The sequence below is a fragment of the Lemur catta genome, chromosome 5 (genome assembly GCF_020740605.2).
Source record: "Lemur catta isolate mLemCat1 chromosome 5, mLemCat1.pri, whole genome shotgun sequence".
Lineage (NCBI taxonomy): Eukaryota > Metazoa > Chordata > Mammalia > Primates > Lemuridae > Lemur > Lemur catta.
The window spans coordinates 43,323,067-43,337,925 of NC_059132.1; the positions used below are offsets into that span (position 1 = coordinate 43,323,067).

General features: G+C 45.2%; 1 protein-coding gene and 1 long non-coding RNA gene across 3 annotated transcripts in view; one reads left to right on the forward strand and one right to left on the reverse strand.

Annotated features, from left to right (window-relative positions):
- The window catches only part of LOC123638201, an 83,175-nt gene extending 69,570 nt beyond the window's left edge, over positions 1–13,605 (forward strand). The window contains exon 3 of the long non-coding RNA XR_006735225.1: positions 13,457–13,605. This is a non-coding gene — a long non-coding RNA (uncharacterized LOC123638201). The remainder of the gene's footprint in view (positions 1–13,456) is intronic.
- Positions 1,765–14,859, reverse strand: part of F13A1 (coagulation factor XIII A chain) — a 155,736-nt gene continuing 142,641 nt past the window's right edge. For both annotated transcript variants that reach the window (XM_045551634.1, XM_045551635.1), the window contains 2 exons: positions 12,122–12,258; positions 1,765–3,489 (listed from right to left, as the gene is read on the reverse strand). In XM_045551634.1, coding sequence (XP_045407590.1) covers positions 3,336–3,489; positions 12,122–12,258 — 291 coding nt within the window. In that variant the 3' untranslated portion in view covers positions 1,765–3,335. The remainder of the gene's footprint in view (positions 3,490–12,121; positions 12,259–14,859) is intronic.

Sequence of the window (14,859 nt, forward strand, 5' to 3'; positions counted from 1 at the left end):
TGTGGCCCAGAAGGAACAAATTCTCACTCCAGGAAGTGCTCCAACTCAACCCACACCTGCTTTCCCCCCCTGCCTCTCCACACTGGATACTCTCTATCGCTACATACCAAGCCAACGGGGGCTGGGTTCATGTTCTCTCCAGGTTGTTATATGAGCTCCTCTCTGTTAAATGGTCTCCTACTTACCTCCTATTCTTTTTTTCATGATTCAATCCAAACGTTTCTTTATTCCTGGTGACACGGGGAAGTCTTCTTCAGGCATCCTTTTGTCTTATTCTCAGGGTCCCCTGGGCATTCCTATATTATTGTATCTATCGTGTAGTTCTTTATCTGTTTATAGATCTTGCATCTCCTCTGCCTTATGAACTCTTTCTGTGTGGGGACTATGGAATTTTCATCTTTGAATTCCTAGCTCTGGAATGATAACGGATGCACGCATGGATGGATGGTTGGAATAGAGGATGGATAAATGATGGAAGGCTGAATGGTAGGGGGATGGCCAGATGGAAGAAGAGGTGAATGGATGGATGGTTAGGGTTGGTTGAACTATTTATTAACCTTATAACAACATTGGGTAGATATTCATAAACAATGACCTTTCACCTGGGATTTTGTGACTTTCAATGCCAGTGAGTCTAGCACAAACACCATTTCTCTCCACATCCCTAATATGAATTGGTACATATTTTTATTTGTTCTTATACTGCAGCTGTTCAAAGAGTCTTAAATTTGGTCTTATGTCAGCATTCTTAAAACCCCAAGGAGACAAGAAGAGCAAGTGGTGATTCTGAAACCAGAGTTTGTTTTCGCTCCCTACTCCCACCCCAGCTTGTTTGCTGTGACACAAGGCTCTCTAGGCTTTACTGGGTTCTTCCTCAACAGGTTGGAAATAAATATATTTACTTCTTTCACAAGGTCGATGAGGTGAAATTATCTGAACAAAACACAACTATCTATCTATCATCTTATGTGTATGTTGTTAAGGTTTGTTTGATATATTCCCCATAAGAACCTTGTGGAAATATAAGTATTATTACTCTTCTTTTGTCATTGAAGCTCTAAACACAAACAAGGATTTGTTTAATAGCATTGAAGACTAGCATAAGCAGAAACCAGAGCTCATAGTCTGCCGCTATCTGAGACACATTGCTTGCTACCATTGCTAGAACTTGATTCTTAGAGCCACAGCATTCTTACATGGTGTGGAATCCCAGCTATCAAAGAGGATGGGCTAGCTCTAATGTAGGCGTGACAAACAGGTTTCATCATGTGTGCCAACTCCAAATCAGTTGGTAGTTGCTACGGGGAGTTGAGAAGGACTCTGAGGCACTATCTGAGCTGTGATTGTGCAGTGATGTCTGCCATGAACATAGGATCTCCTATAGATATTCATCATATATTTTTCATCCTTGTTCTAAAACTGTATCAGGCATTCATGATGATAGATCTCTGTGTTGGCTGCCCACTAATTCACCATGAGATGGTTCATAAGAAAATATCTGTAGAGATTTTGAAGTTTCTGGAAGCTGGTTTTTGAACTAAATATGAAACTTGCTCCTTCAGGGAATGTGGTTAATAAAATGGAGAGAGAGAGGTGAAGAAAGCTAACTGTGACGTTAACACCAATTAGAGTAACTTTCTTTACAGGACAAATGCTTGTCTTCCTATCCAGGGTGGGTTGTCTACTGTGGAGGAGGGTGATTTCTCAAGCAGTTCTAGTTAATAGTGTTTTGTATTGAAAATTAAAAACATTCACATCTGTGCATATGCAAATATAATCAGATTAACTTTATTTTAAGCTTCTATTACATTCTAATTAATAAGAATATACTAAGTTAAGCCAGTTTAACAGGCTAGAAAAATGCATTTCATTTTAAAATTGGGTATTGGAAGGCTTGGCAAATGCTGGGAGATGACTTAATGGAGTTATGTATGATGTATCCGTACAGGGGACCAGCTAATCCTCGTAGGTTAGTGTTGAAGGCTCAGGAACTATGTCAAAAGTTTAGAATTACAGTTGTACAAACCACGGTATTTTATTCTGGCTTTCCCCCTAGTGTGCTTCCCACTGTTCATTTTTTGCTAAGAATCACAGTCTGCTGACCTAAATCACACACTAGGCACATCAGTTGGAAATTCTGACCATAAATCAGCCTTGCAAATAAATACCATGCGGCCTTGTCTTTTGGTGCTTTGGAACATAATACAAAGATGTCAGTGTCCTTTGTCGTTGGGTCAGAACTCTCACTGGCTACTTGCAAAGCTGAGTCTATATGACCTCTCAGCACCTGAGTTCCAAGCTGAGGTCCCAACATGGGTGATGGGACGGACAGGAGAGAGTCAGTGGCTGCCGTCCTTCCACATGTCTGGCCACTAGCTCTGCCAGCTTCTGCAACCTGTGGGGCCTGTTCTATCTCTACAAAAGGGCCTGAGCCTGCATCAGCGTGCAAAGGAGAAGATTCCAGAGAAACAGGTGAAATATAATCCCCAGTTAAGGAGACTAATTCCTCACTCCTCCAGTACAAAACCAGTCTCTTTACTTTCTAGTACCACATCCCAGAAAGGGTTAAACTAGGGATATTGCTTCCTGCTGATCAGGCCACAGTGTGACACCTTCTATAAAATACACCATAAACTACATTATTTAATAGACCCGAGTATTGCACCTGCTTTCTTATCTCCTCTTAGGTGATTAAGTTTCCCACAAATGCAATTTGTTAATGTGGGCCACATCTCACAAGGTAAATCTGCGGAATTTGGCAGGCAGTCGGCTGGCTTCAGGTGCAAGATGAAAGACCTTTCCCTGGCTATGCCAAGAAGAAAAATGATGCTGCTCTCAACTCCTGGGAAAAATATTCTGACATGAGGGTAGAACCCAATTCCAAGAAAGGGGATTAGAATTCTAGGGCCCAAATCACTGCTTCCCTCCCTTTTAGAAAGTGTGTTGCCCCAAAAGACTGGGTGGGGAATCACAAGTCTCAGGTATAGATCAAATCCTCCTGCTAGGGGGCCTCTGATACTTGGAGCTGCAGCCGTTCATGATGATAAATGATGACTTTTACTCTTATGTGCTATGAGAGCTTAATTAGAGCTTAAAGCTAATGCTTAGAATCCTTTGGAAGGTAGAGCCATTAAAAACTAACTTCCTTGCTGAATAGCCTGGGTTTTGAAAAGCGTATCTTTGAAATACTCGGCATCAGCACTCCGGGGCCCTCTCCAGTCCTGTCTGGGTCTTGACACCTAAGTTAAAGCAAGAGCTGATTATGTTTGCATTAGAGTTTCCTTAGCCACAACCACAAGAGGCCCAGAGCCGGGTCCACCTCAGCCTCTGTGCATTTACATGGAAGGTCGTCTTTGAATGTGCAAGTCCAGCTCGCCGTACACATGTCTCAGGGAGTCACTGGTCATGCTGGCTATCAGCTTTCGAGGGCCAGAGACCCAAGGCCGACACACTTCTTCCCACTGCACAGTGGCATTGGGCCGGATTTCACTGAAAGAATGGAAAAGAGAGGAGAGGTTGGCAAATCCAGCTTTGCACCTTGGTCAGGAAGCAGTGAGAATCCTTACCTGGATCTCTTCTTTCTTTCTTTCTTTTTTTTTTTTTTTGAGACAGAGTCTTACTCTGTTGCCCGGGCTAGAGTGCCGTGGTGTCAGCCTAGCTCACAGCAACCTCAGACTCCTGGGCTCAGGCAATCCTCCTGCCTCAGCCTCCCGAGTAGCTTGGACTACAGGCATGCACCACCATGCCTGGCTAATTTTTCTATATATATTTTTAGCTGTCTGTGTAATTTCTTTCTATGTTTAGTAGAGACAGGGTCTCGCTCTTGCTCAGGCTGGTCTCAAACTCCTGAGCTCAAACGATCTGCCCGCCTCAGCCTCCCAGAGTGCTAGGATTACAGGCGTGAGCCACCTCACCCGGCCTCTTCTTTCTTTTCCTCAGTTGATGGTACTTAGTGGACTGAGTGGCCTGGCTGGCTGATTCAGTAGTTACAACCCAGTTGAGGTCCCCATATGTGGCTCCACAGAGCCTGTCACCGACAGTCCCCCTGGGTCATGTTCCTTCCACTTGGATACACCCTCCCAGGAGCTGCGAGGAGCTAGCTGAGCCCCACTCAGCCACCAGGCAGCTGAGCCCCAGTTTGTCCCCAGGCCCTCCACAGCAGCCTTAGCTATGTGACTGATCTTCTGCCTCAGCTCCTTTTTTGCCACTCTAGTCCCTGCTTGGACCGCAGTCCTATCTGAATCCCCCCGCTGCCGTTGCTGACACCCTGACACTCCAGGTAGCCAGCCCCCTTGGGACAGACATTGTTTTCAGGCCCAACATCTGGAACGTAACCCTGCCTGCTGCCATCTGACTTCGAATATCTTCATGTGCTGTAATTTGTAACTCTATTTCAACCACCAGATTGGGTCTCTCCACCCATGCAAGTTTCTGCTACTCATTTGTTCCCAGTGCTCTAATCTGTCCTGATAATGGTGTAGCCTTTAATGGTCCTGGCATTCTCCTCTTCCTCCTAGCCCGTGCCCTGAGGTCTTCCTGAGTCTCACGGACAAGCCCACTCCGGTGGATGATGGAGGTCAATCAGGGTTGGGGAGATTTAGGCTTCTCTGGGTGCTTCATACATATATACATCCTCCCCTATAAGCCTTGGGAGGAGATTATATTCAGATTTTCTATGTGTGACAGTCCTTTGAGGTAGATACTACTCAACACATTTTATAATGAAGAAAGATGGAGGGTTAAACAAGCGAAGTTACTTTTTCAAGATCACATAGTTGGTAAATGGGCAGAGATGAGATTTGAACCCAGGTTTATCTGAGTCCCAAATCCATGTTCTTTCTATTAATACTCCTGCACATTGAATTTCATACTATGTTCTACAAGAAATACTTTTTCTGACCACTATGCCTACTTCTTCACAGGTTTTATTTCTCAGGACAGATCCTCTTCTCTTCAGTATTAAGAGTTTCCTGCAAATGTTCACAGAGCATTCCTGATCTATGCCCACCGGCCCTCAAGGAGGGCACATGCTCGGGCACCTGGCATGGAACCCTGGGCCACCCTTTCTCTGGGAGAGTGGAAAGTAGATGAAGTGAGACCACCATGAGTGCCTCGAAAAGAGGAAAAAGGGGCCTGACTATTTTCAGGGCGTTATTGTGGCACAGCAGGTCAGAGTCAGAAAGGACTTGAGAAATCACTTGGTTCAACTGTCTCATTTTGCAGAAAAGGAAACTGAGGTCCTAAGGAGCCTACACAGTCTTCAAGGTCACAGAACCCAGTGGCCCAGATAACCGAGGAGCTGGGGTTGGAACAAGCTTCATATTCCCTCCAGATTCCTGTTAGTGGAATAGAGTTTATACTATTTTGCATTTCATGAAAACTTGAACATCAGGAAAACGAGGGATGGTAAAAAGACTTGCCTCATAGCAGAATACTGGCTGCTTCCAGCAGGGATGACACAGCACAATGTGTCCATGTGTCTTTGTACAATGCAGTGCATGGCTTGCTCCAAATATGACTCGTTCGGACATAAGCCCAGCTGATTCTCACAGTTACTTTACAGTCGCTAAAATCGGCACATACTGAATTTGAATTATAATGGGCTTGGGAATCTAAAGCTTCTGTAAATGCTTAGCAGTTTTGGGTGGTTAGAAGTTTTGAAAATGGAGATGTTGATATATATGCAATGAAGAATACCAAGTAAAAAATGGTCTTGTTTGTTGTGTGTTTACCATATGGTTCTGTGTTCTATTACACGCGGAGTTTATTTAATGGTTATTTCTGCCTGTCAGATGGAGCTATAGAGAGAAAAGCAAATTGGAATGAATGTGTCCATTTTTCTAAAAAATCAGACATTGCTATCCAAATAATGTGAAATGACTGGCGTCCATAGAGTGAAACATTGTTTACTGGTTATAAGCTCCACGGACTCACTCAGGTACTTGGACTCAAAACTTAACTCTTCCACTTATTATCTGTATAATCTTAGGCAATTTATTGTCCTTTCCTAAGCCTCAGTTTTCTCATCTGCAAAATGGGAATGATTCCGTGTTTACTCCATAGACCTGCTGTGAGAATGAAGCAATCCAAGCCAAGTGCCTAGGATGGGGCCTGGTATGCAGTGAACATTCAGAAAATATTAGCTGTCATCATTTCACCACACTAGCTGCTTTTTGTTTGTTTACATGATGACACATGAGTGCTTCAGCTGCTCCTCCATCTCCAACACTCACCAGATGAATTTATCATTTGACAAAATTTTGCCGAATCAGCAGGTTGTGGTGACATTTAGGCAAGGGCAATACTTGGGCTATTGCAACTTTTAGGCTGAATAAAGAATGAAGAGAACAGTACCCACACTGCTGGTTTAGTTAGTAGCTGTAGATGAATACACCTGCTAACTCAGGCCTCAAAACAATGTTGATGTAACGTTAGTGAGTAGCCTCAATTCTGTGCCAAAATCTTTTCCCCCGCTGACGTGTGGACTTGGAGAGTGGCTGGGGTCTGTACCTCTCGAGTGTGGCTGAGTTTCGGAAAATGCCTGTCTGAGCATGCAAGAGTTGGGGGTTCTCAGTTCTCCCTGCGGGGCTTATATTCAGAGGAATGGAAGGGATGGTGTAAAGACTGAGGAGGAAAGCGGAATTAGCAATGCAAGCATGAGTTTCTACCCCAACCAATAAGAAAGGCGTTTTCACCCCTCAGATGACAAGTTCCGAAAGTACACTTCAAAGGCGTAAGTGGCTTCGTCTGGATTGCACAGCTGGGAAACGGGTGACCCAGACAAGAACCCGCTGCTCACACCAGCACCCAGGCCACGGGAGCCGGTGAGGAGGGCAGGGGCTGTGAGAGCCACCGAGGTCAGAGAAGGACGGTGGGACTTGAAGAGCAGAAACGTGTTGGGGACCTGAAGAGAGTGCCAGTGCTCAGAAAGGAGGAACGTGTTGTGCAAAGGAATTCCGTGGCTAGGTCCACAGATCCCGGAGAGAGCTCTTGGGGGCTGGAATGAGGCACTTCATGCTAGACACAGTGGAGGGGCTGGGGAGACAGGAGCTGGGGGAGACACTGAGCTTTGGACCAGGTGGCTGGGGCAGGAGTTGCGAGGAAAGGGAACTGTCAAGGGAAGTCAAGAGTGACTCAAAGGCTTCAGCTACATGAGCCCCCAGTTGCCCTGGGGCCATTCGGTGCCACTTCACAGACAGCTAAAGCAAAGGGGGAGATCTGGTGTCATACACCTGTATGTTACCTAATCCAGGTAAAATTAGAGCCCAAGATTTCCTCGAATGTCAGCAAAACAATATATATTTCAGGTGGCTGTGGGTGTACATTCCTTGGGGAGAAAAAGGGAAAAGCCCCAAATCTCAGAAGTCTAGACCCTAAATAAGAAATCCCTTTCTCTGTCCAGTCTGTGGCTGGAAAGGCATCTACTGCCTTGCTGAGCTCTCTCTATGAAGCTGCTCCAGGCATTGACTTTGACACTGACAATCTAAAATGTATGTGTTAATTTGGTATTTGTTAATACTTTTCTTAATTTTTGTTCTTTATAAATGTGGCTATCTAAATTATTTTAATCAGTTATATAAAAGCCAAATTATGGGAAAAATGTACACAGATGTAACCTATGTGTGTGCATATTTTTTCAAACCCAGTGAACTGACTTTATGATTCAAGGTTTGAAAGACATTCACTTCATCGTTTTCCTCACTGTGAAAGGTGGACACTGTGGGATACCGAGTAGGGTGAGGAGAGGGCAGGGTGAGTCAGTATTTGTGCTGCACTGAGAACCATGGCAAGACATGGTAAGTGCCAAGAGGTGTTAGAAATATGTTCTTTTTATTAGTGTTATTATTGCCACCATCGTTGTGGTTATTGTTTGCTCTGGCAGAACGAACTCTCTGCAAAATAATTAGGAAAGTTTCTCCTGCCTGTGTGCAGAGAGACAATTCTCTCTCCTTAATTGACAGTACTCAATTCAATATGAATGTGGGTTTGAGATATTTATTTCTCAATGGTTGTGCTACTTTAACACATATCTGTTCATTCTCTCTCCCCTGGTTTCCCCAAGTGATCAATCACTGTCACTTTGTGAAACAGTTGTCCTGCTTAAGGATCTGACCCAGGACCATGTGCTGTGGGTAACTGCCTCAAAGAGAAACGAGACCTTGAGCGGGACCTCATCATTTGCTCTCACTCAGGGAGGCATCGTGCAATGGTACCTGCATACAGAAACACTCACACGTGAAGGTACACACGCATACCTGTACACACACTGATAGATACATAACAGAGAGGGAGAAAAATCATTTACCCATTTTGGTAAGTGGAGCAGTGCTGGAATAATCCTGTTTCCTGGGGATGGACGCTGTGATGGATGATTCTCAGTAATGTGCTGAGCCATCAGGCCGTACTGGCCATTTATCATCTCAAATGCATGCAGGCAAATGGGATTATTATTACAATAAACTGCAACTACCCACAGTTTGTCCTCTGTGTGTCTAGCCCTCAGCTTCTGTCCTACTTGAGAAACTTAAAGTTTAAACCCAAATCACAAAGTCAGGGAATTTTTTTCTTGAAATAACTTCCTGAACCTGATCATTATTTAAAGAGAAAAATGAATCTGGAAGATGAATTATTTGATGCTCTGGAAGCACCAAGTGCAGAAACTTAAAAGGTAAGAGTCCATGGATGTGGAAGCTCTGAGCATCTAGACAGGAGGAGGCAGGGGGAGAGCAGGGAGGTGAGCCGGGCGGAGCAGAGTTGGCTCACACCCCGAGTGAGGAGTGGACACGGCCCCATCTTCTTCGTTCCTGGTTCCAAGTCTCTGTTCACCGGCTCCGCCTTCCAGGCCCTCTGCTGTGGGCTCACGACCCCCTGCCTTCTAGACACACATCTGGCAGGGGTGTGGGCAGATAAGTAGGGGTAGTATTTCCTGACAATTTGAGGTCTGTATCCCAGAAAGGAATACAGTCTTGCAAAGGATTTGGCTCTGTGGAATTGCACTTTCTAGGGGGCCAAGTTATTGCATGAATCTGGCATTCCTAGACCAGATCTCAGCAACACAGGGTGCCGTGAGTGTTTCTAATTACCTGACCATATGGAAGTGGGTGCTGGCTGGCTGAGGCTGTGGTGATGAAGGTGTGTGCTGGAATCAGAGAAAGTAATGCTTGCTCTAAAGCCTTAAGCTCAGCCTAGATAACAAATCTTTTCTATATCATATTTTTCCCCCATTTTTGAATCTCTCTGAAAAATAAGGCTTCCTTTGCCTGGGAGAGATTCCACCTTGAATCTGAGTTCCCATGATGATTCAGCCATAAAAAAGAATGAAATGTTGTCATTTGAAACATGGATGGACTTGGAGGACATCATGCGAAGTGAAACAAACCAGACACATAAAGACAAACACTGCATGATCTCATTCAAGTGAAATCTAAAAAAAAGAGTTGATGTCACAGTATCAGAAAGTAGAGCAGTGGCTATCAGCGATTGGGGAGGGGAGGAGGGAGGAGCGATGACGAGAGATTGGTCAATGGGTACAAAGTGCCAATTAGATAGGAGGAATAAGTTCTGGTGTTCTGTTGCACAGTAGGGTGAAGATGGCTAAGATGAGGTATTGTCTATTATAAGAGAGCTAGAAGAGAGGCTTTTGAAAGTTTTCGCCATGAATAGGTGATCAATGCATGAGGTGATGGATAGGCTAACTACCCTGATTTGATAATTATACAACATATACATGTATCAAAACACCAAATAATGTATCATAAAATTTTTTTAAGAGACTGAGAACTGTTATGGACTAAATATTTGTGTTCCCTAAAATCCATTTGTTGAAGCCCAAATCCCCAATGTAGTAGTGTTTGGGGATGGAGGTTTTGGGACGTAATTAGTTTAGGCGAAGTCATGAGGGGGGGCCGCATGATGGGATTAGTGCCCTTAGAAGAAGAGACACCAGAGGATTTGCCCTGGCTCTCTCTGCACCGTGGGAAGACAGTGAGAAAACAGCAGCCTGCAAGCCAGAAAGGAACCAAATTGGCCAGCAGGCTCCAGACTGTGAGAAATAAATGTCTGTTGTGTAAGTCCCCTGGTCTCTGGTACTTGCTACAACAGCCTGACGTAAGAGCACCCCGCTTTCTGTCTGTCCACCTATCTGCCATAGCCCTACATGATGGTAGTAACTACTAACAGGGCCTTAAGCCAGTGTGTGCGCAGGACATCTGCCTTGTGTCGTGCAGGGACCAGCCTTGCCGATTCTTTCCCTGATTCACCCCACTTTGCCTGACCCCAGTGTGAGATGTTAACAACAAGCAAAGCATCTGGAGACTTAACCTACTTTGGGCCCTATGCCTCCCAAATGGGGGTCGTTGCACTGTGTGAGAATTCATCTTTTTTCTAAGACATGGAATGTCCCTTTTCATGCTTTAGCTTTGATCAAGGTGGGCTTCTTGGGACAGCCAAAGTGTAAAGGTAGCAGGGGGTTCCAGTACACTCAGACACGTCTTGTGGGGTTACTGTTTGAGAAGGAAAAACGGGATACAGCAGGGGGCTGTTTGGAAGAGGAAATGTATTTTACTTTGCCGGAGTGCTTCTTGCAGCTGATTCGAGTGGGAAGGTGCGAGAGTTGGTGAGCGAGACTGTCGTTTCTGACAAAGGCAGGGCTCTCACTGCTGACCCCTCCTTCTAGCTGGGGCTGATTACTAATTTACTTCCTTTTCTTTCTCTTGCAACTTTCCTATTAGCACAGGAAGGTTGTTATGTTTTGTCTTTGCATTTTTTCAAAAGCACTCAAATTATTTTCTCTGTTGTTTATTGCATCCGCAATCAAGCATCTGTTAAATGACGGGATGCAGAGCTGTGAGTACAGTACCGTGGAGGAAGTGCAGAGAGCCCTTCATGGGCAATGCAGGTGTCCCAGGGCGGGCGAGTGAGGCCTTGCACATGTCCCCCAGGTTCCAGAGTGGGGCGGCTTTCATAAGGGGCATTGGGAAAATTCCTGACACTGCTGGTCCTGAGGCAGTTTCCAAAGTCCTCCACCCCCTTTCCATGCCTTAGAAGGTCACCCCACAGGAAATGTGCTTGATTGATTGATGCTGACAGAGACTTATTGTGGTAGAAATGAAAGTAATAAACTTCGAAGATTGGGATCCATTCTGGGTGTCACGCTTTAAGAGGAGTGCTGACAAATTGGAGTGTGTGGGGGAGAGAGGGAGCTGAAACCACATTAGCAGAGAAAGAGATAAAGTCAGGGCAGATATCTGGCCCCAAGTAGAAAAGACGCAAGGAAAGACAGCTGTTTGCAAACACCTACAGGCCATCTGGTAGAAGAGAGATGGGCCTTATTTCATCAGTCCAGAAGGCAGAATTAGGATCACTGGTAGGATCAAAAGGAGGAAAGACGTGTTTTCTTACCGTTAGAGCTACCTGACCACGGAAGGGGCTATCTTCTTGGGTGACTCTTTGTCAGGGAAGTCACAGAAACTGAGACATGCTGAGCACAATCTGATGGTGTTGTGTGTGCAAGAGGCCGAGTTTCATTCATTTTATTTCAGGGCCTGGGGTAGTCTTTGATGCCCTGAATCAGGAGCCAAATCTAGAAGTCCTTAGGCTCAACTACAAGTATAGCAATAGAAAGCAACAGTTCTGGACAGTGGCTGGGCTGTGAGATGGAGTTGGAAAGAAAGGGCCCATAAGAAGGGACAGGAACACCTCTCAGATAATATCGGATGCACGGTAGGAACTCAGCAGATGTTAGCAGAATTGATACATGAGGAAGTAGTATGGCAAAACGATCGAGACTGGTTCCGAAATTAGCCACCCTGAGTCTGAATCTTGGCTCTACTCTTATAAACCTGTGACTTGCAGGCCAACCAGTCAAGCTCTCCCAGCCCCACATCCCTCAGCTACAGAAAGGAGATAATAAGGGTGCCCACCTTATTAGAGTGGTTCTAGGATTAAACAGTGCAAGTGCTGGTCAAACCAACCCATTTACTCCACACCCTACAGAAATGGTCCATAAGGTAGCATCTTCTCAGACATTTGCACTGGAGATTAGATGTATGTTTGGAAAGACAGAAAGAAAGCTTCCAGCAGCCCCACACTGTCTGCCCACTGCCCCCCACCCAGGGCTTACCGGAACATCTTCCTCCTTGGTCTCAGTATTCCAGGACCATCCAGGTATAGCCAGACATTTCGCAGAGTTTCTTTCAGGGGGTTGGTGAACTCAACTGTCACAACCATGTCAGAGCCAACTACCTTAGCGCCACGGACCTAAGAAACGAGTTGAAGGAGAATGAAGCCATTAGCAGGAAATAAAACCTCTTTCTACTCTTTTGTCTCCCTAACCGTCTTCCCTTTTGCTAAAGGTTTAGAGTGTGGCTATTCTTTTGGCCATGGAACCAGTGTGATGAGGCTAGCTTATTGCTTTGACTGGGGGATACCTATTGAGAAAAAGATGGACAATTACTAATTAGGATCACATTCTTTTCTTCATTATAAAACCAACCTAATTAGAGCTCGGGCCAATAGCCATAGGCACTGGCCGCTCTCTGTCAGCAGGAGGTGGAAGTGCAGTGAGGGCTGCCAGGTGAACTTGGCTTCTGGATTGGGCTCAACTTTCCTTCCTGGACACAGGGGATTCCCGAGGTCAAGAGGCAGGAAATGCTCCGGGCAGCTTGTGCCTTCTTACTTTCAGACGTATTAGAGGTGATATGTCTGATGAAGGAGTCCTTACTACTGAATGTGAAGAAGTGCAATCTGGACACTAAAATAGCGAAAAGAGACTTTTTTTTTTGTCTGCAGCCACAACATCTGAGTCCAGGAGGGCATATAGGGTCATTGATGGTGACTCTCTATAATGACTCTCCGAAGGACCAGGTATTTGGCAAAGCATCCCAGGACACGGCCGGAGCTCAGCACCAGATGCAGCACTTACTGGGGGTGGGGCCTTGGTGACTTAAGGAGCTTCCCGAGACTCGGTTTTCTTGTCTCTAGATTGGACTGACATTTGCATGGGTTAGTCTATGTAGAATGCTATTGTTATTATTGTATCTTATGCTGCGTTTATGATGTGCCACATACTTGGAACGATACGCGCTCCCAATGCAAACACAACATGCTGCAAAATTACCAGGTGGCTGTAAGACCCGTTTGTCTGTTTAGGGGATGTGGATGCCAGACGAATGGATCTATATAAGCTCTGAGTGACTTAGGAAAAGATAATAACAATAGTCCTTCGCTCTGAGAAAGGGCTGGGATGAGGCATGCACCGTGAGGCTGCTGGCACGCGGCAAGGCTCGCGGCAAAGGCTCATGTCGCGGTAGCTCACGTTTAGCTCCAATACCTAGCCAGGGTCCAGCAAGTATTTGGTAAATTAGGTTGCTAGCTCAAAAACAGAATTTACTGGACGTTTGAGTTTTTAATGTGACAACCTGGCCATTATCATACCTCTTTTTTTTTTTTTATTTAGCCAGCATATAATATAGAAGAACACACGGAAATGAGCCTTTCTTATGAATGGAAGAGAAGACAAAGGACGTTGACCAGAGAAGAAGACTCTCACTTACTGACTCTACAGTAGAGAATAAAATCTTCCTGATGTGCTCATTACACATTGTCGGCATGTATCAAACTATCACATGTACCTCGTAAATATGGATAACCATTATATATCAATAGACAAAGAATAAAATCTTATGGCTTTACTAATCAAGCCATGGTTTGTGCCTAAATTTATGTCTACAGGATTTTTTAAATCTTATAAGAAAAATGAAACTTTAAGCCAACTCCCCAAGTTTGTTACATTTAAATCTCCATGCCCTGGGGGGCGGTGGGTGGAGGGCTGGGTTCAGGGGGATTAGGGGCAGGGCAGACAATGACCACGATGGCGAAAATAGCAGGTGCACCTGGACAGCATAGCTGTGTGCCACACAGGGAGTCCAGCACTTTATCCAGCAGTCCTCAGTCGGTATACTTAATAAAGCCACCAGGGGAACTTTAAAATGACAGACCCACCCCGAATAATTAAATTAGAATCTCAGGTGGTGGAGCCTGTAATTCATTTATCTGATTTCTAAGGACCACCCCAGTTGACAACAATGATTCACATATATTCTCCCATAAGCCTCCCAGCACAAGGGCTGGATTTGTATCAGCCCTAGGGAACTTGGGAACAAAAGAACACTGTAATAATAGCTCTTCCCTTAAGAAGAAGGTTTTCTGGGGCAGGATCATTGATGCCAGGCATTCTATTTTATGAAAGAGAAAACTGTGGTGCAGGGAAATAGTAACTTGCATGAAGATAGGAAGCTACTAGATGACCAGGCTGGGACTCGAGTTCAAGTCCATGTAACTAGAGAGCTTGGATTCTAAGACACAGTCTCGGACTCTGAGGCCAGAGGAGCTGGGAAAGCCGACAGCTCAGCAATAACCACTCTGTACTGAGGCCTGAAATGCTGGTCGGGAAGTAAAGGAGATGACCAAATTGGTGGGAGCAGTGTTGGATTCAAAGCTGCAATGATGAAAATGAAAATAAATAAGGCCTAGTGGGGAAGATGCTGGTTAAATAATGGACAAACTGGAACATGGAAGAGAAGTTACTTTTACGGCAGGTTGGCACACGGGCTGTGGATGGAGCAGCCTCGTTTGAAGGCTGCGGCAAAGCCAAGAGTCATGGTGTGGCCGGGCTTTCTCTGCACCAGCTGCACTGACATTTGGGTGGATACATGTTTGCTGTGGAGCTGTCCTGTGCAATGTGGGGTGTTCAGCAGCATCCCTGGTCTCTATCTCCTAGATGCCAGAGCTACCTCCGTCCCAGTCATCACAACCAAAATTGTCTCCAGCGATTGCCAAATATCCCTTGGGAAGCCAAAT